At 37.6% G+C, this 23,711-nt stretch overlaps 2 protein-coding genes across 2 annotated transcripts in view; one reads left to right on the top strand and one right to left on the bottom strand.

The window, feature by feature from the left end:
* Positions 1-23,711, top strand: part of myadml2 (myeloid associated differentiation marker like 2) — a 235,087-nt gene that overhangs the window by 179,047 nt on the left and 32,329 nt on the right. The gene's annotated exons all lie outside the window — the stretch shown is intronic.
* LOC307160368 (5-hydroxytryptamine receptor 3A-like) overlaps positions 12,843-23,711 on the bottom strand; it is a 41,654-nt gene continuing 30,785 nt past the window's right edge. Inside the window, exons 6-9 of the mRNA XM_079874439.1 lie at positions 20,626-20,836; positions 15,400-15,534; positions 15,000-15,255; positions 12,843-13,238 (exon numbers count right to left, since the gene is read on the bottom strand). Of these exons, the coding sequence (XP_079730565.1) occupies positions 15,083-15,255; positions 15,400-15,534; positions 20,626-20,836 (519 nt within the window). The 3' untranslated portion in view covers positions 12,843-13,238; positions 15,000-15,082. The remainder of the gene's footprint in view (positions 13,239-14,999; positions 15,256-15,399; positions 15,535-20,625; positions 20,837-23,711) is intronic.

The following is a 23,711-nucleotide window of genomic DNA, read 5'->3' as shown; positions in this document are numbered from 1 at the left end:
TATCCTCACCCTCAAGTTGTTTCAAACCTGTATGAATTTATTTTTTCTGCTGAACACAAAAGAAGATATTTTGAAAAATGTCTGTAACCAAACAGTTGATGTGTCCATTTACTTCCATAGTAGGGAAAAAAAAATACTATGGAAGTAAATGGACACATCAACTGTTTGGTTACAGACATTTTTCAAAATATCTTCTTTTGTGTTCAGCAGAAAAAAAGAAATTCATACAGGTTTGAAACAACTTGAGGTAGGGCTGGGCGATTTAAATCGCAATATTGTTATGCGCATCTCGTCAGTAAAGCCGGTTCCTTGATTAGTAGTAAATTGCCATCACCTGCTTTCAGATGGAGCGGCATTTACTACAAAGAGCCGTAGTTAACTGACAAGCTGAGCCATATCGCATTAATATCGCGGACGTATCGCCAGCGATAATTAATGCGATATGGCTCAGCTTGTCAGTTAACTACGGCTCTTTGTACACAGCAAAAACTCCAGTGTTAAATTAACACTCCTGGGATATGAGTCCACACTCAAGAGTGTTTAAGTTAATGATATAATTAAGTGATTAATTTAGTGATGATTGAACATTATTGAAGGCACCTGATGATAACAAGCAGAATCACTGAAGGAGAAAATCACAAATTGTAAGTTACCGTTATGACGATCAATGGTTGCTTTAGTTGGACTCTTGACCCATATATTATTAACTTTAGATTTTGTTTGTCTGTTGTTTCTGAATTATAATCACCAGTTGAACAAAGAAAAAAGTGATCTGATGGTGTTGGTTATATTATGACAATCATCATTTGAACTTGATCACTGAACTCATTAAAATCCTTCTTTCTGACTTCGATTTATGTTGTTGGTTAGTGAATCTGCATAAATGCCCAGAATTTTTAATATAATATAAAGGATTTCTTAAAAGTTGTTTAAAAAAAAAAAAAAAATCATTCTTTTAGGCACACACAGATGTCAAGATTCAGTCTATGCATCTCAACAATGGTGAGGAGCAGAATATTCAATTAGGAAAAGTAAATTACATAGACAATTCAGATCATAATTTATTCATACCGCAATGCATGATGGGAGCCATTAATGAGTTGTGATTGGTGGCAGCCACTGCAACATGCTTTATTATTGTCACCATTGTTGAGATTCACAGGCTGATTATTGATGTCTGTGTTTTAAATGAATTTATTTGAATGTCTTTTGATCAGAACAATGTTTATTAAATACACTGCTCAAAAAAATAAAGGGAACACTTTTTAATCAGAGAATAGCATCAAGTCAGTTAAACTCCTGGGATATTGATCTGGTCAGTTAAGTAACAGAGGGGTTGGTAATCAGTTTCAGCTGCTTTAGTGTTAATGACATTAACAGCAGGTGCACTAGATGGGCAACACTAGCCCCGTTTACATGTAGCATTGTATTCCGATTATAACCAGGTGCAAGTCCAATCAGAATGAAAATGCTCCATGTCAACACCTCAATCGGAATAAAAATGCTCAAACCGATTGAAATTTCAGTCGGATTGAAGGGGGTGGAATAAACCTTTTCATGAACCGATCAAACGAAAGATTACACCATGTAAACGAGCTGTTCCGATTACTTTGAGCGTACGTCTTTCTGCGCATGCCTGGTTTTGCGCCAGATAATTCTGTCAGCTAACATAATGCCTTCTGTTTGTGATCTGATGTGGATTCTGATCACCGTATAAGGTAGGAATATTTATACCCGATGCAAAAAAACTATGCACGCTAAACATTACCATAGTAAACATGGAAAATATGTACGCTTGAAGAAATCAGACAAATCATAATCCTGTTTTTATTTTATCTTTCAGTAGCCTATGTCTCGGACTATCCTCTTTTTCTCTGACTGAAAATATAACTGTATCCTTCTGGGAGAGAGTGCTAAAGCTCCTCAGGTCATATTTTTGGTGGCATATTTGTAGAAATGAACATTCTTTCTAAATGTGATGTAAATACGTCCTGTTACTAGGCTACCAAATAAACAGAAACAGACGCGAATAAGTTTTGTGTCCTCTTTCTTTTGTAAACGTTCACAAACGTCATAAACGGTAAACCACTTTATTTCTGTGACTAGTGTGCAATTTTGACACAAATTAATTCATTATGATAAATGTATCGATTTTTATTGTAAACCTGTGGTAAAACATCTATTCTTGGGTTTTAAAATTCAATTAAACAACAAAAATGCCAGCAAACAGTCGCTCTTGTTTTGCGATCGATCAGGCTGTTTCCAGTGATTTCTTTCCGATCAGTTTTCTGATAAAACTTCCTTTTTTTTCTTCTTTTTTTTTTTTACAATAATGATGGCCTATATTTAATTATATGCTATCATGAGTGTGATATGAGTATGAGAATGAAAAACTGATGCAAATAGGCTACAAAACAAGACAATAATTAACAAAGAACAATAGCCTACACAATACAATAAAACGGCCCGTTTATGGCTCGCACTGGCCCGACAGTGGAAACGCGTCTGATGCCTACAACTAAACGCGACAATTAAGTGATGCACCATCTTGACAGGATTGAAAACGTGGAAATAATGAGCTTCCAGATCCGTCAGACAAGCTGTGTGCGCATGTCAGAAAATGACTTCGACTGAAAGCGTCAGCACATGTAAACACCAGATCGGTTTAGATAACATCCCATGTAAACAGTCAACCGGAATCCGTCAATCAGAACGATCTCAATCAGAATAGCAAAAAAGTGTGCATGTAAACGGGGCTAGTGAGACAACCCCCAAAACAGGAATGGTTTTACAGGTGGAGGCCACTGACATTTTTTCCCTACTCATATTTTCGGACTGTTTTTCACCAGTTTTGCATTTGGCTAGGGTCAGTGTCACTACTGGTAGCATGAGGCGATACCTGGACCCTACAGAGGTTGCGCAGGCAGTCCAGCTCCTTCAGGATGACTCATCAATATGTGCCATTGCCAGAAGGTTTGCTGTGTCTCCCAGCACAGTCTCAAGAGCATGGAGGAGATTCCAGGAAGACAGACAGCTACTCTAGGAGAGCTGGACAGGGCCGTAGAAGGTCCTTAACCCATCAGCAGGACCGGTATCTGCTCCTTTGTGCGAGGAGGAACATGATGAGCACTGCCAGAGCCCTACAAAATGACCTCCAGCAGGCCACTGGTGTGAATGTCTCTGACCAAACAATCAGAAACAGACTTCATGAGGGTGGCCTGAGGGCCCGACGTCCTCGAGTGGGCCCTGTGCTCACTGCCCAGCACCAGGGAGCTCGATTGGCATTTCCCATTGAACACCAGAATTGGCAGGTCCGCCACTGATGCCCTGTGGTTTTCACAAATGAGAGCAGGTTCACCCTGAGCACGTGACAGACAGGAAAGGGTCTGGAGAAGCCGTGGAGAATGTTATGCTGCCTGTAACATCGTTCAGCATGACTGGTTTGGTGGTGGGTCAGTGATGGTCTGGGGAGGCATATCCATGGAGGGACGCACAGACCTCTGCAGGCTAGACAATGGCACCCTGACTGCCATTAGGTATCGGGATGAAATCCTTGGATCCATTGTCAGACCCTATGCTGGTGCAGTGGGTCCTGGGTTCCTCCTGGTGCACAACAATGCCCGGCCTCATGTGGCGAGAGCATGCAGGCAGTTCCTGGAGGATGAAGGAATGATACCATTGAAGGGCCACCACGCTCACCTGACCTACATCCAATAGAACACCTCTGGGACATTGTGTTTCGGTCCATCTGACATCACCTGGTTGCACCTCAGACTGTCCAGGAGCTCAGTGATGCGCTGGTCTAGATCTGGGAGGAAATACCGCAGGACACCATCCGTCGTCTCATTAGGAGCATGCCCCGACGTTGTCAGGCATGCATACAAGCACGTGGGGGCCATACAAACTACTGAGTACCATTCTGAGTTGCTGCAATGAAATTTCAGCAAAATGGACCAGCCTGCTGCATCATTTTTTCACTTAGATTTCCGGGGTGTCTTTGAATTCAATCCTCTGTAGGTTGATCATTTTCATTTTCATCAAACGATGTGGCATCCTTTCGTTCATAACACATTACCCAGTCCATATTAGTATAGATATCCAGCATTATATTTTTCCCCATTGAGATCTGATGTGTTTTCAAAGTGTTCCTTTAATTTTTTTGAGCAGTGTATTTAGAATTATAAGTAAAGTACTGATAATCATAGGCTGAAGAATCACTAAACTGCTGCTAACAAGTTAAACCAAACTATCTCAATAAGTTTCCTTTTTCAGATCACAGCATGATTATGTCAAAACATAACCAACACTATAAGATAACATTTTACTTTGTTCATTTAACTGTTATAAATCAATAACAGCAGACAAACAACAGTAAATATTGAAGTAAACATGTAATGGTCTAGAGCCCAACTAAAGCAAACACCCATCACCTTAATGGTAACTTACAATTTGTGATTTTCTTCTTCAGTGATTCTGCTTGTTAACATCAGGTGTCTTCAATAATGCTCAATCATCACTAAATTAATCACTTAATTATCTCCTCAGCCCTAAATGCCGCTTCATCTGAAAGCAGGTGATGGTGATTTACTACTAATCAAGGAACCGGCTTTACTGACGAGATGCGCATAACAATCTCACGATATATATCGCCCAGCCCTACTCTGAAATGTGATCATATTCCCAATGAATTAAAGTGTCTGCTTAAACACACGCCCGTTAGTCCTTACTAGCACATATATTTAGATTTCAACCCATTTATTCATGCAGAAATTCTTCATAATGGGTTGTGATCGTTACTTCATGATAGCTGTTGATCTCTTCTTCACTGGCAATGAACCCTTTAATTCTGTTGGTAAGTCCTGCACAGCTTCACTAAAAACTAGGGGTCAGAAAACACCACTCCTGACCTACAGTGGCTATTCAACACAATATCTTTAATTCTTATGACTGACCTGGCATGTTTTTACTTTTAGTAAATCTGATTAAAATATTTCACTGAATAAAGAGTGTTTGAGCAGGCAAAACTAGAGATTTGTCTTTCAGATGAGACCAGTGTGTACCCCATAAATGAGCAGTGTGCAGCAAAGTGTGGCTACAGTGTCAGTGTTTTCCCTCCATCAGAACATGTGGAGCTCCGAGCCTCTTACTTCAGCTGCCACACTGACCACAAGGTCTGTACAAATGGCATACAAAACAGTTTAGGGTTATTTATGCACACAATATGTTGCTTTTTCATACATTTTATTTTACTGGATATTTCAGGAGGATGTAGTGTTCAAATTCAACTTGATTGTGACACACAAAGGAAAGGCACCCAGATAGCAACATTGTTTCGGCCCGGATCCGGCCCACATCTGGCACTTGTGGAATACGGATCTGGCCCACATGCAGCATGGAATTACGGCACTTGTGTGGCCCACTCCTGTTTGCCAGATCTGGGCCACAAGCAGGCCATAGCAATGCCACATGTCAGCCAAGAGCAAAGAAATAAACCAGAACTGGACCTTATCTGAGTCAAAAAGTCTGTGTATATTAAATATGGAGTCATTTCAGCCTTAATAAGCCTGTTAACAAGCAGAATCACTGAAGGAAAGAAGAGAACAGAAAAAGAGACGAGCAGAAACACAAGATCTACAACTGACTTCAGACACAGCCTTAGATGAAATCAGCTGAAGAGAGAAGAAGACATTAAATCTGTGAAGATCTCAGCAGAGGAGGATTAAACAACTCCACAAACAGCATTACCAGCTTCACTTATTACTAACCAGACTGACTTTTTAGATTTTAGTTTTTATTGAGATTTAACAGAGGTTTAACTCTAATGTGTTTAATTTAAAGTCACCATAAGAGTGATTAGTGTTTCCATTAGTTGGGCCTTTAACTCGTAATATATCTTTTTATAATGTCTTTTTTGGCGGCTGTGACAGTGTGTTTGTCAAACACATTGCAGCAGCAAAGAAAGCTAAAGTGAAATGAGATCAGGTGATGATGGTTACCTGTTGATGGATTTATAATCATCATGAAATAACCTGATTCACTGATGTCTTTGGAATCTAACAATTGTGTTGATCCATTAATACTTTCACATCACAAACCCTGTGTTACTGCAGAATGAGTTCAGCAATATAATAACAATCAGTTTAAAGCTTTTAACAATCATGAGATCAAAAGATTAGCTTATGTTGACACACACAGATATCAACAATCAGCGTATGAATCTCAACAACGGTGACAATCAAAAATATTTAGATGAACATTAATTCAGAACATCACTGAAAAGCTACTAATTCACAACAAAAACATCAGCAAAAAATAAAAGCAAATATTTAGAATCAAACAAAATTATAGGACAATTCAGCTGCATAATTTATTCATGTTGCAATGCATGCTGGGAATTTTGCAGTATGCTGGTACCCAGCATGCATTGCATAAAAGTACTTTTGATTGTCACCATTGTTGAGAGTCATGCGCTGATTGTTGATGTCTGTGTGTGTCATATTAGACTGACTTTTTGTGCTCATGTTTGATAAAGTCTTCTAACTTCTTGTTATTATATTGCTGGATCTCATGCTGCAGTAACACAGGGTTTGTGTTGTGACAATATTAATGGATCAACACAATTGTTAGATTCCAAAAACATCAGTGAAAAAGGTTATTTCATGATGAATATAAAATCATCAACAGGTAACCATTATCACCTGATCTCATTTCTCTTTAGCTTTCTTTGCTGCTGCAAATGTGTTTGACAAACACACTGTCACAACATCCAAAAAAGACATAAGTTATACTAAGAGTTAAGAGCCCAACTAATGGAAACACTAATCACTCTTATGGTAACTTTAAATGAAACACAGAGTTAAACCTCTGTTAAATCTCAAGAAAAAAATAAAAAATACAAAGTCAGGCTGGTTAGTAATAAGTGAAGCTGGTAATGCTGTTTGTGGAGTTGTTTAATCCTCCTCTGCTGAGATCTTCACAGATTTAATGTCTTCTTTTCTCTTCAGTTGATTTCATCTAAGGCTGTGTCTGAAGTCAGTTGTAGTTCTTGTGTTTCTGCGCGTCTCTTTTTCTGTTCTCTTCTTTCCTTCAGTGATTCTGCTTGTTAACAGGCTTATTAAGGCTGAGATGACTCCATATTTAATATACACAGACTTTTTGACTCAGATCAGGTCCAGGTCTGGTTTATTTATTTACTCTTGGCTGACATGTGGCATTGCTATGGCCTGCTTGTGGCCCAGATCTGGCAAACAGGAGTGGGCCACACAAGTGCCGTAATTCCATGCTGCATGTGGGCCAGATCCGCATTCCACAAGTGCCAGATGTGGGCCGGATCCGGGCCGAAACAATGTTGCTATCTGGGCAGTCACCTATGCTTTGAACAATACCTTTTCTCCTTCTCTCCCCTGGTCTCCCAGAGAGGTCACCTGTGAGGTCAACTACATGGAAGTAAGCTTTGTTGCATCTAATGTAAAATATGTGGAATTTGAAATGTTTACTAACTCTAGTTTCTCTGTAGGTGTCTGTAGGGAGTGATGTGGCCTGTCCAACTGGGACAACGAATGATGACTGGGATGCTGTTGTCAAAATAGTATGTTTGACACGGTCTTCTGGGAAATGTGTGGAATTTGTCACCTGCAGTTGGATAACATGCATCAAATAAGTATATATGCTAACTAGCGGTTTAAACCATGTGCTTTATTCAGGCCTATGCCTCAGCCACTTCAGATTGGCAGGTGATGTTATTTGCTGATATGCCTCCGGTCATCACAAGTGAAGGGGTTTCTGACCAACCTGGTAGACAAAAACTGTGGACCCAAAGAGACAGTGCAGCACCAGGGCTTTCTTATCTTTTCCAATCAACAGCTGTGGATCCACAGTCAAGGTACTGCTGCTTACTAATGTTTAAAATTCTTTTTTTCTGACTATGAGCACCCAAATGTCATGCTTGGTTACTCCAGCTTGGCAAGGAATATGTGACGTATGAAAATGAGATTTTCTTCAGCAAGAAGTTACGTGATCCAGCTGACTTCTGTGACGATTTTGACTGGTAGGCTATATTTTAAACAAATTATTTTGGCTATTACCCCTCCCTCAGCTTCTTACAACTATAAACCTATAATTAATCTACTGTTGGTGTATACTAAACATTTTGTACAAATTAATGAGAGAAGAATAATGAAATACTTCACGCTTTCCAGAGTTTCCCACCAGAGGAAGTGGCATCCCTTGGTCACATGCTTTTTCTACAAATGCCTTGGAGTTTTTTGTTTTGTTTTATAACATGGGTAACAGAGTTGACCAGAATGTAGGGACAGACACAATCTATTTATTTATTTATTAAATTACAAATAATACAGAAAATATATTCTATGCAATTGTTTATATAACTTAAGAGTGTAAACAAAAAATATTTGAAAATTAGACTTAAGTTTCATGATAATTCAAGTTGAATGTATGAATCAGGAGGCGGAGACAGTCAATAATAGGTCCAGTGGGAGTCATTTAGTTAATTTCCCCATTACATTGTATTCCTAAATATACATAAAGCATTATTTTTAGTGATAGTGTAATATAATTTGTGTTATTCAAAATTGATTAAAAATAGTTTTTTATTATTTAAATAGGTTTATCTGGCAGACTCGAAATGTACCCCCAATTCTAGAATGACTACATATCTATATCTATATACTCGTTTTTTTTTAACCTGTTTATGAAAGGAAAATTGATTGGCCAAAGATACACTGACCCCGAATCCAGAGTTATCGCCAAGATCAGAGATGTGGGTGGGTCTTCGCGTACCGCCAAAATAGCAAAGAGAGAGCGGACTACCGCCATTTCATGTCTTGCCAGCCATCTGAACCAAATAATGGAAGATAAAACTCTGAACCTGTGAGTATTGAGCTTTTTAGTTTACTAATGAGTATTGAATAAGCCTAATTGGAAACGTGTGACGTTAGGCCTATTACGGTCATAGTGTCGTTGGCTTTGATGTTCCGTTTTGATTTTTAGGCTTATTGAGCTGACAGAATTTCACTTGCATTGGAAATGTGAAGTAATAAAAATAGGATCCGGTCCGAAATGTAAAATGTAGGCCTATTTGCAGTCTTGATAAATCTACACATACTGTAACCTAAAGTTATGGTAGGTATATTGATTAATTTCACACAAGATTTGGCTTTTTTATTTATTTATTTTTTTTACTGAATTAGCGATCAGTAAAGCTTCCATGAACTTCGGTAACGTTAGTTTGTTTTTAATTTGTCTGCATTGTTACTAGAGCACGTGCTATATCTAGCTGAAGTGTATGCTAACCAAACTACGACCGATTTCGTCTCAAAGAAATGGAGCATTGTTTGCGACTTTTGAAGTTTTAAAAAGCTGCAGAAACGACGTATCTCTGCTGCGCCAATTGTAGCGAACTCTAGAAACCCTTTTTTAAGACTTAAAAAAAATACAGTTGTGTCAATACTGCAACCCCCACGCCTGGGGTACCCATTATGGAATTGGAATAATATACCAACAATTTCATGTTTATCACCCCTTTTTTTTTTTTTTTTTTTTTTTACTGTCTTAGGAGTGCAGATGATATTCAACAGTTGCTGCAGCATATGCAGAGAACAACCTCTCTGCTAGCTGACCGGTTGGCAAACACCTCCTCCTCCTCTGCACTACCTCATTCATCCCTGCCAACCTTCCTGTGACATTGCTCCCATACCACTCATCGTCCTCTGGCCTGCCCTCTGCATCCAGGCCATCCTCCTCTGTGCCATTGCTTCCATACCATTCACATTCATTGTCCACTGCACAACCTTCAACATCCCAGTCAACCTCTGTGCCATCGCTTCCATACCACTCGTTGTCCTCTGCCCGAGCGCCTGCATCCTGGCCATCCTCCTCAGCTTGTCTTTCGCTAAACACCCACAGAGATGATGAGATTCAAGCCAATCTTGCTCGCCTTTTCAGACCAAACAATTTACCTTTTGGAGGATGGAGAGGCATATCCCGTAAGACAAAAAGGGAGGTACCCTGGACACATATATTTGTGTGCCTTCCAGAGCCTGATGCTGTTGCTGTGCCAAATCCTGAGGTGGCTCGTTTTTTGGAACAGTGTGGTATAGGAAAGAAGATAATAACCTTTCTGAACAACATGGGTGATCATGCCTATCTCACAGAACATTTATACAAAACTTACCCACCACTCAGTGAAGCTGGTGGTTACACACTTGCAAAGAGTGACAGAACCAAGAGGCTCAATAAGGTCCCTATTCCGGCATCAGGATACAGTCTAGAGTATCTACGACGATGTGTGGACATCAAGAGGGGACCTCTGTATATAATCCCATTACAGCGGTCACTTAGTCTTTGTCTGCCTGTGGAGAAGGTAAGCCAATGTTCCATATTTGTTTTACATAGTAATTACTATGATATACAATGTCATATCTTGAATTTCAGATATCAGCTGTGATGGAGAGATGTTTGAGGTGTGAGAAGGACTTTCCCCTCTGTGACCTGGAAAGCCATCTCAGAATATGGTAATGTCCACTACGGCATATTTCACATTTGTCACTAGCTACCTGTAAACTGTCCTATTAACAAAATGGGTTCATTCTGCAAACTGAAATGTGACGCTTCTGCTGCAATTCTCAGAGGATGTCATTGTCCAGTCGTCAAACCTGTGGAAATGTAGGCTAGTTGATATTTAAGTTCAGCAGCCAATGCCACTAACTGATAATCAATTAGCCATTAATAAATGAGATGCAAAACCAAGAAAATGGTGTTGCTTTGGTAGCTCATGCTTACAGAAGCAAACATATTTTGTTGTGAAAATGGTGCATAAATGTTGCCTGGCTGTACAATATTTGGTGTTTGGCTGGTTAAGGATAAGTGCTACCAGAATGGTGTGTCGATTAGAATACAGGAATGAGTCCAGAAGTTACTTCTCAATTGATTTATTGCCATTTGCTTGCTTTCTTCATTGTCCCATTTCCTTAATGTGGCTTTACAATTGCTGCATATTGCTGGTGTCTACAATCAAAACAAAGTTAACTTTACTGATATTAAATTTTCACCAAATTAAATTTTAAATTAATTGCAATATGCTAATCTGTTTAAATATGATCTTTGATATATTACACTCATCTTTAAGATATTAAACTCTTGCTGATCTTAACAATCTTACATGTCCATGATGATAATATTATCATCTGAGCATATTTTTCTCATGATTATTTCTGCTGTTTCAAATGTGTTAAAATTCAAACATTTACAGCAATCAGAGAAAGCTAATGTTAAAGAGTCAAGGGTCAAGAGCCCAAATAAAGCTGACACTAATCACGATTCTGGTGACTTTAAATGAAACATTCAATTAATCATCAACACCAAAACCTGTTCATTCTCAATAAGAGCTTCTGTAGAGTCTGACAGAAATAAAGTTAATCTGGTTATTAATAACAAGTGAAAGCAGCATTTGAAAAAGACATTGAAAAAGAGGCATGATGTGATTGGCTGCAAAAAAACACCCGTTGATCTTTATTTTCTTTAGTTTTCATGAATTAAGATTTAATTTATTTATTTGAATGTATTGCTTTATTTATTTTAGAGCATTTTATGGGATACTATATAAAATATACCTATATTTTTTTTTCATAAACACAAACTGCCCTCCACCCAGTGCTATTCTATCCAGAGTTACATTTTAACACACATTGTGTGCTAAAATCTACACAACATGTGTCAAAAGGCTATCTACACAGTCACATGTGTTGTTTTTTGACACATCTCTTTTTGCAGTGTATGTGGGATTATAGTAAAATTACTCTAGTAAATACTGTAGTGGTTTTGAACCATATATGGTTCATATATGGGTCATATTCAGTTTGAACCATATATACATTTCGGTTGTATACCATATATATATTTACTACAGTAATTTTACTATAATATACTACAGTATTTGTTCATGTGGGAACACAGCAGCTGTCTTTATAAGCTTTCAGACACATGCCATTGAATGAGGTTTCTTTGTTTTAAGAACAGGTGATTCCTCAGACGGTTGCCTTTTTGAATGATTCATTGTGTTAATAATGTTGCTCATTAGTTATGGCTACAAGCTGTCAAAATGAACACACCAACAACCTTAATAATACACACACACTGGAAAGGCCAGACAATCTTCTCTTTATTTAGTGAAGTAACAATGCAAAGATGAATTAAGTAAATCTAACATTTCCCGTGAACTCCTACCAGAAAGCTCTAATTATACACCATTACATGTGGCAAGGAGACCGTTTTGAACACAGATTTTTAATTTATTTGCTCAATAATTGATTCTTGTTCATTTAAAAAAAAAAAAAAAACCTTTAGTGCACCTAAGATATTGAGTAATATCTATTCTATTAACTATCAAATTGCTTCTTTTCCAGTTTATGTCTAAGTATTATGATCTTTTTCTATCAGTGTGTTTTTTATCCTCTTTCAGTGTGTCAGGTTAGTCTGCTGGTCTGTTGTTTCCCTTGCATGCTTATTGTATTTAAGTGCCCCTATTATGGTTTTTCGAATATTCCCTTTCATGCAGTGTGTAACATATATGTCAATGTAAATGTTCAGCAAAGTTATAAAGCTGAAAGTGATCGATAAATAAAGTTATAGTCTCCCGAAAGAAAGAATCGATTCTGATCCGCCTAAACGGGTCGTCAGGAATTCGAATCCCTATCAGTTATGGCAACACGTCACTAACTAACAAATCTGCATAAAGTTCTACGCTTTCCACTCACGAAAAACTTGACCCGCCCTTCAACGTGGGATTCGCAAATACTTGCACGTGAAAGTTTATTTGGACCAACTTGCTACTCAGAATCACAACCTGTAAGTATTAATAATTATTGATGTGTATATATATACTACCGGGTGTTCAAAATATGTAGTTTTGTGTTTTATTATGTAGGTCTCCGGCTAACCGGCTTGAAAACTTTAATGTTACATCAGTCATTCATGTTAGTGCTCGGATAACGTATCTCAGATAACAACATTGTGTCGGCCCAGATCCGGCCCACATCTGGCACATGTGGAATGATGATCTGGCCCACATGTATATTAAATATGGAGTCATCTCAGCCTTAATAAGCCTGTTAACGGTTTGTTGATGGACATACACTTGTTAATGCTGATGGTGAGGAATTACAGCTGCAACATCTCATAATGAGTAGTGTATCTCTGAGAAACGCTCTGCTCAAGTCATCCTTGCGATTGAGGTTCGGGTTGAATAACTGGTTCTTCCAATGTTTCATTATCGGACTCGCGCTCGGATTGATATGGTAAAATCGACGCCATCGTTACTGTCTTTACAGTGTGTTCAATCGCTGAGCTTTACGAGCCTCCGGACTAGGGCTGTGCGATATATATCGCGATATTGTTATGCGCATCTCGTCAGTAAAGCCGGTTCCTTGATTAGTAGTAAATCGCCATCACCTGCTTTCAGATGAAGCGGCATTTAGGGCTGAGGAGATAATTAAGTGATTAATTTAGTGATGATTGAGCATTATTGAAGACACCTGATGTTAACAAGCAGAATCACTGAAGGAGAAAATCACAAATTGTAAGTTACCATTAAGGTGATGGGTGTTTGCTTTAGTTGGGCTCTAGACCATTATATGTTTACTTTAATATTTACTGTTGTTTGTCTGCTGTTATTGATTTATAACAGTTAAATGAACAAAGTAAAATGTTATCTTATAGTGTTGGTTATGTTTTGACATAATCATGCTGTGATCTGAAAAAGGAAACTTATTGAGATAGTTTGGTTTAACTTGTTAGCAGCAGTTTAGTGAATCTTCAACCTATGATTATCAGTATTTTACTTATAATTCTAAATATTTAATAAACATTTTTCTGATCAAAAGACATTCAAATAAATTAATTTAAAACACAGACATCAATAATCAGCCTGTGAATCTCAACAATGGTGACAATAATAAAGCATGTTGCAGTGGCTACCACCAATCACAACTCATTAATGGCTCCCATCATGCATTGCGGTATGAATAAATTATGATCTGAATTGTCTATGTAATTTACTTTTCCTAATTGAATATTCTGCTCCTCACCATTGTTGAGATGCATAGACTGAATCTTGACATCTGTGTGTGCCTAAAAGAAAGAATTTTTTTTTTTTTAAACAACTTTTAAGAAATCCTTTATATTATATAAAAAATGCTGGGCATTTAAGCAGATTCACTAACCAACAACATAAATCGAAGTCAGAAAGAAGGATTTTAAAGAGTTCAGTGATCAAGTTCAAATGATGATTGTCATAATATAACCAACACCATCAGATCACTTTTTTCTTTGTTTAACTGGTGATTATAATTCAGAAACAACAGACAAACAAAATCTAAAGTTAATAATATATGGGTCAAGAGTCCATCTAAAGCAACCATTGATCGTCATAACGGTAACTTACAATTTGTGATTTTCTCCTTCAGTGATTCTGCTTGCTAACATCAGGTGTCTTCAATAATGTTCAATCATCACTAAATTAATCACTTAATTATATCATTAACTTAAACACTCTTGAGTGTGGACTCATACACTCCCAGGAGTGTTAATTTAACACTGGAGTTTTTGCTGTGTACAACGAGCCGTAGTTAACTTACAAGCTGAGCCATATCGTATTAATTATCGCTGGCGATACGTCCGTGATATTAATGCGATATGGCTCAGCTTGTCAGTTAACTACGGCTCTTTGTAGTAAATGCCGCTTCATCTGAAAGCAGGTGATGGTGATTTACTACTAATCAAGGAACCGGCTTTACTGACGAGATGCGCATAACAATCTCACGATATATATCGCACAGCCCTACTCCGGACGGAGCTGAAGTTCAGTTATGGTAATGAGCGTTTTGTTTCTGAAAATTTATATTATGTATATTATGAGAAAGTCAAACTTGACTTTTGATGCATGTAAACCTGTTGTAGGAGACCTCCAAAACAAAATTAGGAACTGTAATAGGGGAACTTTAAACTCTGTATAAACTATGAATATAAGTCAATGTAGTGTGTTATCTCATGTACTGTATTTAAGACATCACTGAACCCAAACCTTCACAAGCACAGACAGAAACACAATAATGGTGAGTATGTAAATAACCAAGAAGGTCACATCTATGATTCTTGCCACTCTGATCCAGTAGAGGCATCTCTGGATCTCGTTCTGATCTTTAACTGAGTCTGGAGGGCTCTGCAGATCTCTCACACTGTCTATGAGAGGAAATACAAAGCATAGCTGTAGATCAATGTTATAATTATTGTGGTCAGTATCATCTCATATACAATTCTTCGATTAAAAATTGCTTGACACTTTGTCAGATGAAATCCAACTGAATATGTTGTGTCGACTCTTACCATCGCATCCAGTAACAGCAGCTGTGGTTTCCACTAGTGATCTGCTCTCAGCTCCTTTAGCCATCAGACAATTCACAAAGATGGTCTCCAGAATGCTCAAACCAATGAGACTGAAAATCCCAGTGCAGTAAACCCCTGTAAAAACATACAAATATATTAATATCATGAATGCAACAGCTAAGATGCCTCTGAAATTACACTCCTAGTGAAAATCGACTTACTAGTGAGCAACATTCATTTGACATTTAATAGATACTTAAAGGGCACCTATTATGCAAAATTCACTTTTACATGGTGTTTGAACATAAATGTGTGTTGGCAGTGTGTGTACACAACCACCCTATAATGATAAAAATTCACCCAGCGCTTTTTTTATAATGCCCATAAATCATAAGCACCGTCTCAGAATGAGCTGTTCTCAGATTCGGCGCAATGTGACGTAGAATTGAGCAGGCCCCTCCCACGACTGCTGATTGACACTACATTTGAGTTTGTTGGATGTAAGAATGAACATAGCAGTCTTCATTTACTCTCCTTGTTACTCGAGGATGATCTGTACTGTTTGTGATCCACCTTACGGTCTTTAGAGCAACAGGACTAATGTTACTGACCACGGCAGAAATGAAAGTGAGAGCACTTTATGACAGCTCATCGAGTCATTTTACGTGTTAACCTTTCCTGCTTCTGTCTCCTAACCATGGTTGGGAGACACAAGGGAGATCCGTCTTCTCCAGGGCCGGTAGTTCTCCTCCCGATGGTAGCATATAAAAACAAAGAGGCCATCTTGCCGAAGAGTTTAGGTGCTTTATTTTGCTGGCTGCACTGAAATACACTGCACATAGCTAACTACCTGCACCGGTCACCATATCACTCTCACACCACTCTCATCCGCTGCTTCGCGGGGATCATACAGGGGGAGGGGCGCGCCTCGGACACGCGCACTCACTCACTCTCGTTCACACACACACTGAGCTGTCCTAAACTAAACACATTGGAGACACATCCCACAACATACAGATATAAGGTTTACCAGTTTATTAAGCACCCACTGAAGAGGTGTGTATATATTTGTTTACTGTTAGTTGTAACGAGTGTTTTGTGTACTTCGCTGTGATAATGAAAGGGAGAGAGAGAGAGAGAGAGAGTTTATGGATAAGACTTTAATGGGCACTTCTTATACTGTGTTTATTCAGCTCTCGACATCTGCCCTCAGCTGGAGCCTTGAATGAAACGCTAGGTTCCTCCAATTTTGAAGGACCAGCAATCCCATCCAGAAGCTGCACAACTTGTGATGCGCTAGAGAGGGAGGGGCCCTAGGGGGTTGGTTCCCCGAAGGAGAAGCCCTCAGCTCCATAGACTGTAAGCTCTCAGATCACCCAAGCCATTCTACTGAAGTAGACCTCTCCTGGTGTTACCAGCTGTGAAAACAGCTTTTTTGTTTTGCTCAGTAAGAGAGAAAGTCGACCCCACTGCTGCGCTGTATCGCCCGCACCAGACACAAGAGATAATCTTGAAGAGCTTGCTTGTTGTTTGATCATTCAGTATCGAAACGCTCGGCTCCGAAGCAAAAAGCTGAAGTCCAATCGCACCAGCTGCTTGTTAAATACCCGCGCTGCGAGGCTGAACAGCTGATGCAAATGATTGCACGCCAATATGTATTGGCTCGTTTAGTTTTACTTGAAGTAGATTGGCCTCTCTAGTGAGATTCCTACACAGCAAAATCCCCAGTGTTAAATTAACACTCCTCAGTGTTTATATGTGTCCACACTACAGAGTGTTAAAAATTAACACTGAAGCAGTGTTGAAGTTAATGCAATAATTAAGTTAACACTGAAGCAGTGTTGAAGTTAATGAGATAATTAAGTGATTAATTAAGTGATGATTGGCCATTAGTGGTGACACCTGATGATAACAAGCAGACTCACTGAAGGAAAGTGAAACAAGAACAGAAAAAAGAGAAACACAAGAACTACTGACTTCGAGCCATTATTGCACTTATTATTTGACCAGTTTGACTTTATTTCTGTCATACTTCTACACACGGTCTTATTTAGATTTAACAGAAGTTTAGATGGTAATGTTTTATGGAATGTTTCGTTTCATGTCACCATTATGGTGATCAGTGGTTGCTTTAGTTGGGCTCTTGACACGTTATTATTTAACATTAGTATTTCTCTGGCTGCTCCAACTCTGTGCATATAGAGCATATGTGTTGTGGGAAGAGAAACTGTGACTTTGGTTGTGTTTCCTGAAAATATCGCAAGCCTAATTTGGTCGTATAGACCATTTATTGCAGTTGGTCTGCGATTAAGTTAGGCTTAAGATGCTTTTGGAAATGCACATGCAGCCCTGGTTATATTTCGATGATGAAATTACTAGTGACCTGATTCAATGATGGCACTCAGCATTATAAACTGATTATCTAATTGTTTTATTAATTTTTCACTGCAGTAGTTACTTCCAGCAATGTGTTAAAGATTTGAAAGATTTAAAATCACACACTGACATCAAGAATCTACATATGAATCTCAACAATGGTGACAATCAAACAAATGCTTAATGTTGCAGTGCATGATGGGAGCCACCAATCAGAACGCATCAATGGCTGACATCATGCATTGCAGCATGAATAAATTATGCAGCTGAATTGTCCTGTAATTTTCATTGTTTTTTCTGTTGGCTTTTATTTTGCTATTGTTTTGTTCTGACTTTAATAGCTTGTTTTGTGATGTTCAGAGTTGATCTGTTTGTCACTAGTTTGTTTATTGTCACCATTGTTGAGATTCATATGCTGATTCTTGATGTCTGTGCGTTTAAACACAATAACTTCTTTGCTCAAAGTATTTTCAAAATTTTTCATATTGCTGTTGGATCTCAAACTGTAGAATCTCAGAGCTACAACCACCAATACTAAAACAAGACATCAAGTATATAGTCAAAAATTTAGACTCTGAATGGCATCAATGAATCAGGTCACTACATGATAATGTTTTTATCATCAAAACATATTGTGAGCAGGTCATGTTTTCTCTTGCAGTAACAAATGTGCTTTATAAACACAGAGTTGTAGCAACCAGAAAAAAACTAATATTATAAAATGAAAAGGGTCAAGAACCCAACTAAAGCAAACACTGACCACCAAAATGGTAACTTGAAAAGAAAAATTCCATAAAATATTACCGTCTAAACTTCTGTTGAATCTCAAGAACTTTTGTCGATGTATGACAGAAATAAAGTCAAACTGGTAATAAGTGCAACAATGTGTAATGACTGGAAGTCAGTTGTAGTTCTTGTGTTTCTCTTTTTTCTGTTATTGTTTTTTCTCTTTCCGTCAATGATTCTGCTTATTAACATCAGGTGTCACCACTAATGGCCAATCATCACTTAATTAATCACTTAATTATCTCATTAACTTCAACACTGCTTCAGTGTTAATTTTAACACTCTGTAGTGTGGACACATATAAACACTGAGGAGTGTTAATTTAACACTGGGGATTTTGCTGTGTATTCGTCGTTCACCACGACGTATGTCGTAGTGACCGGACGATAGGGAACAATCTCTAAAAACATTTTAAACATGTTTAGTGATAACATTGATAAAACATTATCCCTTAACATTCTTATAAAGGTTTAGCGGGAAGTTTCCCAGCAGACACAGGACTGAACCTCTTAACAGAGGTTTAGATGTCAAAGTTAGTTTGAAAGTAATAGTTTGGTCACCATTGTGGAGGTCAGTGTTTGCTTTAGTTGGGCTCTTTGGCCTTGACTAATTGATGCCGGGCTTTTTTTTTTTTTTTTTTTTCTGGCTAGTGTAAGAGTTTGTTATAGCAAGAGAAAAAGTAATCAAGTATGTTGACTTATTGTTATAATAAAGACATTATCGCAATGTGTGTGTGTGTGTACAATAAGTTTTAAACCCCTTCATTGAGACAAACTCAAACCTCAAGAATGAGATTCACATGCTAATTCTTGAGGTTTGAGTGTGTCTAAGAGTACAGTACAGTAGTTCAAAATGTTTAGTTTTTTTAAAACATGTATATAATATTATATAGTTTGCCTTATTTAAACACTGTTGGATCTCATGCTGTAGAAACATTACTATTATAAAATATATTAAATCAATTACACTCAGGTTTAGAAGAGATCTGATCAGAGCACTGCATGATGATTATATTATTATTATCATCGTCATGTAGCTGACATCATCTGATCACATTTACTCTTACTGTTCCTGCCATAATAAACAGTGACAGCAGCCAGAGAAAAACCAACATTAAAACCTCAAGTCAAACTGCCCAACTAAAGCAAACACTATATTAAACCAAACTATACATTTCAATAAATCATCATCATCTAAACCTCTGTTAATCTCAGTAAGGACTTTTGTACACATATGACAGAAGTACATCTAGTTAGTAATAAGTGAAGCTGGTAATGCTGTGAGTTGTTTAATGACGTTGGAGTCTGACATCAAATGTTTAAGACGTCAACCCATTTTTTATTTTCAACCAAAACTTGACGTCTGAGTGATGTTGAAGTCCATGTCCAATAACAGTTCTAGCTGAGGTGACTCATATTGTGGCCATAATATGAGTGCACAGTGAGGTTACACTTTTAGCTCACTGTGAACTCACATTGTGATCATATGGAGGGATCACTGTGAGATCAACGTGTTGGGTTTTATTGACAAAATATTTTAGTTTGTCTTTCATATTTTTTATTAGATCAGATGAGATCAGATTAGATCAGATAACATTTTAAGCTGTCATATGCCACCTATGGGGCATGTTGTCACCTTTCACTTTCATTCTATCGGGGTAAATCAAGATAAAGTATCATTGTATTAATGAAACAAAACCAAAAAATTGTTCTAATTGTTGAAAAAATAAATACTCTGAAACCCTAGTGAATTTGCACAAACTGAGAAAGTAAAAAAAAAGTGTTAGGTTATGCCCTGTTCTCCCCTATAAGTGCACAGAAGGTGTTGTATTTCTTGTGAAGTAGGCATATGTGCATTCTCTTTTTAATAACATACCACAAAAAGGAAGGAAATTTGCATTTGCAAATATTCAACAATAAATCCCTAAATTCACAGTTATATATTATTTATTAGGAGAAAACTGTTTTTTAATGTATATTTCATAATATGTGTTATCTTGACTTGAGTTTCAGTTATAGAATTTTATTATTAGCAAAATGACAATCAGGTCTGTGTTAGACTCACCAATCAGAGGGATTTTATCAGCTGTAGAGGGCAGTGTGTCATTAAGAATCAGCAGCAACACAGAAACAGACAGAAGTAAAGTCACTTTAAAGCACAGCTTGTCTGATCCACTTGTATCAATGAAGAAGGAGGCCACATCCAGCACTATGAAGAAAAATACTGGTAGGATAATGTTGAAGAAATACAGAAGAGGTCTCCTTTTGATGGTTATCTGCCATGAAGAGAAAGAGTATTATTAATTTCATTTTAATTTTCTTGTTGAAAATGTATCAAATTGCACTAATTAAATAAAAAAAGAAAATTGACATTTTATTTTTACTGCAATCATAATGTGCATAATGTACTTTCTGTGCAAATGTGCAATGTGCAGATAACATTATCACCAATAAGTAACATCATCTAATTTCTACTAACTTCAGCTTTTTCAGCCAAAAATAAAAATAAATCAATAAATAAAAATAAAAATGTAAACATACAGTTACAGAGAAAAACTAATATTAAAAAAGTCAAGGGTCAAGACCCAAACTAAAGCTGAACGCTGATCACCGTAATGGTGACTGCAAACATTATAAAAAAAAAAAAAAACATAAACATCTGAATCTCTGTTGATTCTCAATAAAAAAATTGTAAGCATATTACTTATGGCCAGTTATCATTTGTAAAGTAAACCTAATTGGTAAGTTAATAAACTTTATTTTAAGCACATGTTGTTGGACTAACAAAAGCACCATGATTCCTTTTTCTAATGATCCACCATTGCCAGAGGTGTAAAGTCCAGGTTCAGAAAGTAAAAGTCCTCCTCAGTATTTTGTTCCAATCACCTGGATTTGCTAATTCAGACAGGAGACAGAACTAATTAGTGTAATCAGCTGACTGAGTTCATGGGTGGAATAAACATATGGCAGGACTTTTACTTTCTGACCCCTCTGACCATTGCATGATGTACAGTGAGGAGAGTATAGTCTGCTGTCAGCATAGGTGTAAAGTTCAGGGGTCGGAAAGTAAAAGTCCTGCCATATGTTTATTCCACCCATAAACTCAGCCTGATGATTTCACTAATTAGTTTTATCTCCTGGCTGAGAAACTGTGCTAATTAGCTAATCCAGGTGATTGGAACAAAATACTGAGGAGGACTTTTACTTTCTGAACCTGGACTTTACACCTCTGGCTGTCAGCACAATAGGATTAAACAGCCTGCTGGAATATGTAGCTTTCTGATCTGATGGAGTCAAGCAACTGTTATTGCTCAAGTTAAAAGAAAAATAAGCATATGGATCCATAGGATAAGTTTGCCAAATGAACACAGCAAAGTTAAATTAACTGCTCAGAGCACAAATGGTCCCACTTTACAGTGAGTGAAAGTAACACTGAATCAGTGTTAAAGTTAATGGGTAAAACTTTATGGTAAGGGTACATGAATTATCATGAATTCATGTATAAATTCATGCATGAATTATGCATTCATTCATGCATTAATATCTCATGAATCATCAGGAACTAACACAAGTTCAATGTTTTTCATTCATGACTTCATAGATGAACAACACCTTAATTAAAACATTAACTAAGAGGAGTACATCACCATGAATTATGATTTATTACGCATGATCATGATGTTTTCTTTGTTCACAGTTATGCCACCATTAATATCACATTGTTCATCAGTGTTTCAAAGGACCTAGTCAACACTTTAGCTGAGGGGCCACACACATGATGAAGTCATTGATAGATCATGCTTAGTTAATGATGATACTGTATTTGAATGTCAACAGAATTTGTGTGCTATGAGCTGTGATTGGTCTATTTTGGGGTCTGTCCAATACAGTATGATTAACTAAGCACACACACACACACACACACACGCACACGCACACACACACACACACACTGTCAAGCTTTGGCATTTTGTACACAATTTCCCCGCTTGAAAGGAACAGACACATCATCAACGAAGGCCTTAACTGGATTCCACTCTTCTTTTTATTACATCAATTATGATGAATGTTCAAATAGGTAGACAGAAGAAAGGTGAAAAACCTTTAACAGAAATAACAATACAAAATATGTAAATGAATTGCAAATAAAAGCTTATTAAACACCCATTGTTGTCATTTAAGTCTGTATCTCTCAAATAATTCTCAAATAATATTATTAACATGCTTAATACACTTTTAAGTGTAACCTGCAACATACACAATTCAGAAAATTAACATTAACACCATCACAATGTGTATATAAAATCAGATCACGTTATTTTAACGATCTGCTCAATCACACGTGAACTTCAGAAATAATATTGTATCGTCGCTATCTCCCGCGATTAAATCAAAATACAAACGAAAGTAACAAATCAATACACCAGTGACTTAATAACATTAATATTTGCTACACATAACTAAATTTAGCTTAAAATAGTCACGCAGTGAGCAGTTACAGAAAGTAGGTCACGCAATCTTTCCGTGCCGAGCACGAACAGATAGATATATGCTGCGTCACAAACTAATTCAGAATCTGGTGTTACACTAGCGTCATATTCTCCCAATCACAAAACCAACAAATTATTAAAGTTCTCACCGGCTGCCCTTTCGGGATTTGACGATGTATTCAATGTTTGTGCACTTTCTCCATGTCCAGCTGTTCAGTTTTCGGCCGAGCTCGTCTCCGACTCGTCTCATACACACACTCTTTTCCGGTTTTTCCCCCTTCGCTCCGATTGGCTGAGAGACTACTATAGTTTTTTTTTCTTCTTTTCCCTTTCCTTTTTTTTCAGAATTAATTTATATTTCCTCCAGTTTGACTTGACACCCCCCACTCGATTTCCTTGGATACAAGAAGAAATCGCGATGCTTTGAAGGCAAACTGCCTGGCACTATTAACTGTAGAGCAGTTACAATGTCACCTAAATTACTTGCTCATTTGCTCCTCAATTGGAAGGAGAACCACTAGTCGTCTGACGTCTCTGTGAAGAACAGTACTTGGGATCTTTACCTTGCGCCCTTTAGACACTGGATAGTCTTTTGCTTTAGCTTTTAAGGGCTTTGCCACAGGAACAGGGTAACTTGGGAAGGTTCGGACATTGACATCCC

The sequence above is a fragment of the Squalius cephalus genome, assembly GCF_949319135.1.
Source record: "Squalius cephalus genome assembly, chromosome: 1".
NCBI lineage: Eukaryota > Metazoa > Chordata > Actinopteri > Cypriniformes > Leuciscidae > Squalius > Squalius cephalus.
The sequence above is the reverse complement of the archived record's forward strand: the minus strand, read 5'-3'. Positions and strand labels throughout refer to the sequence as shown.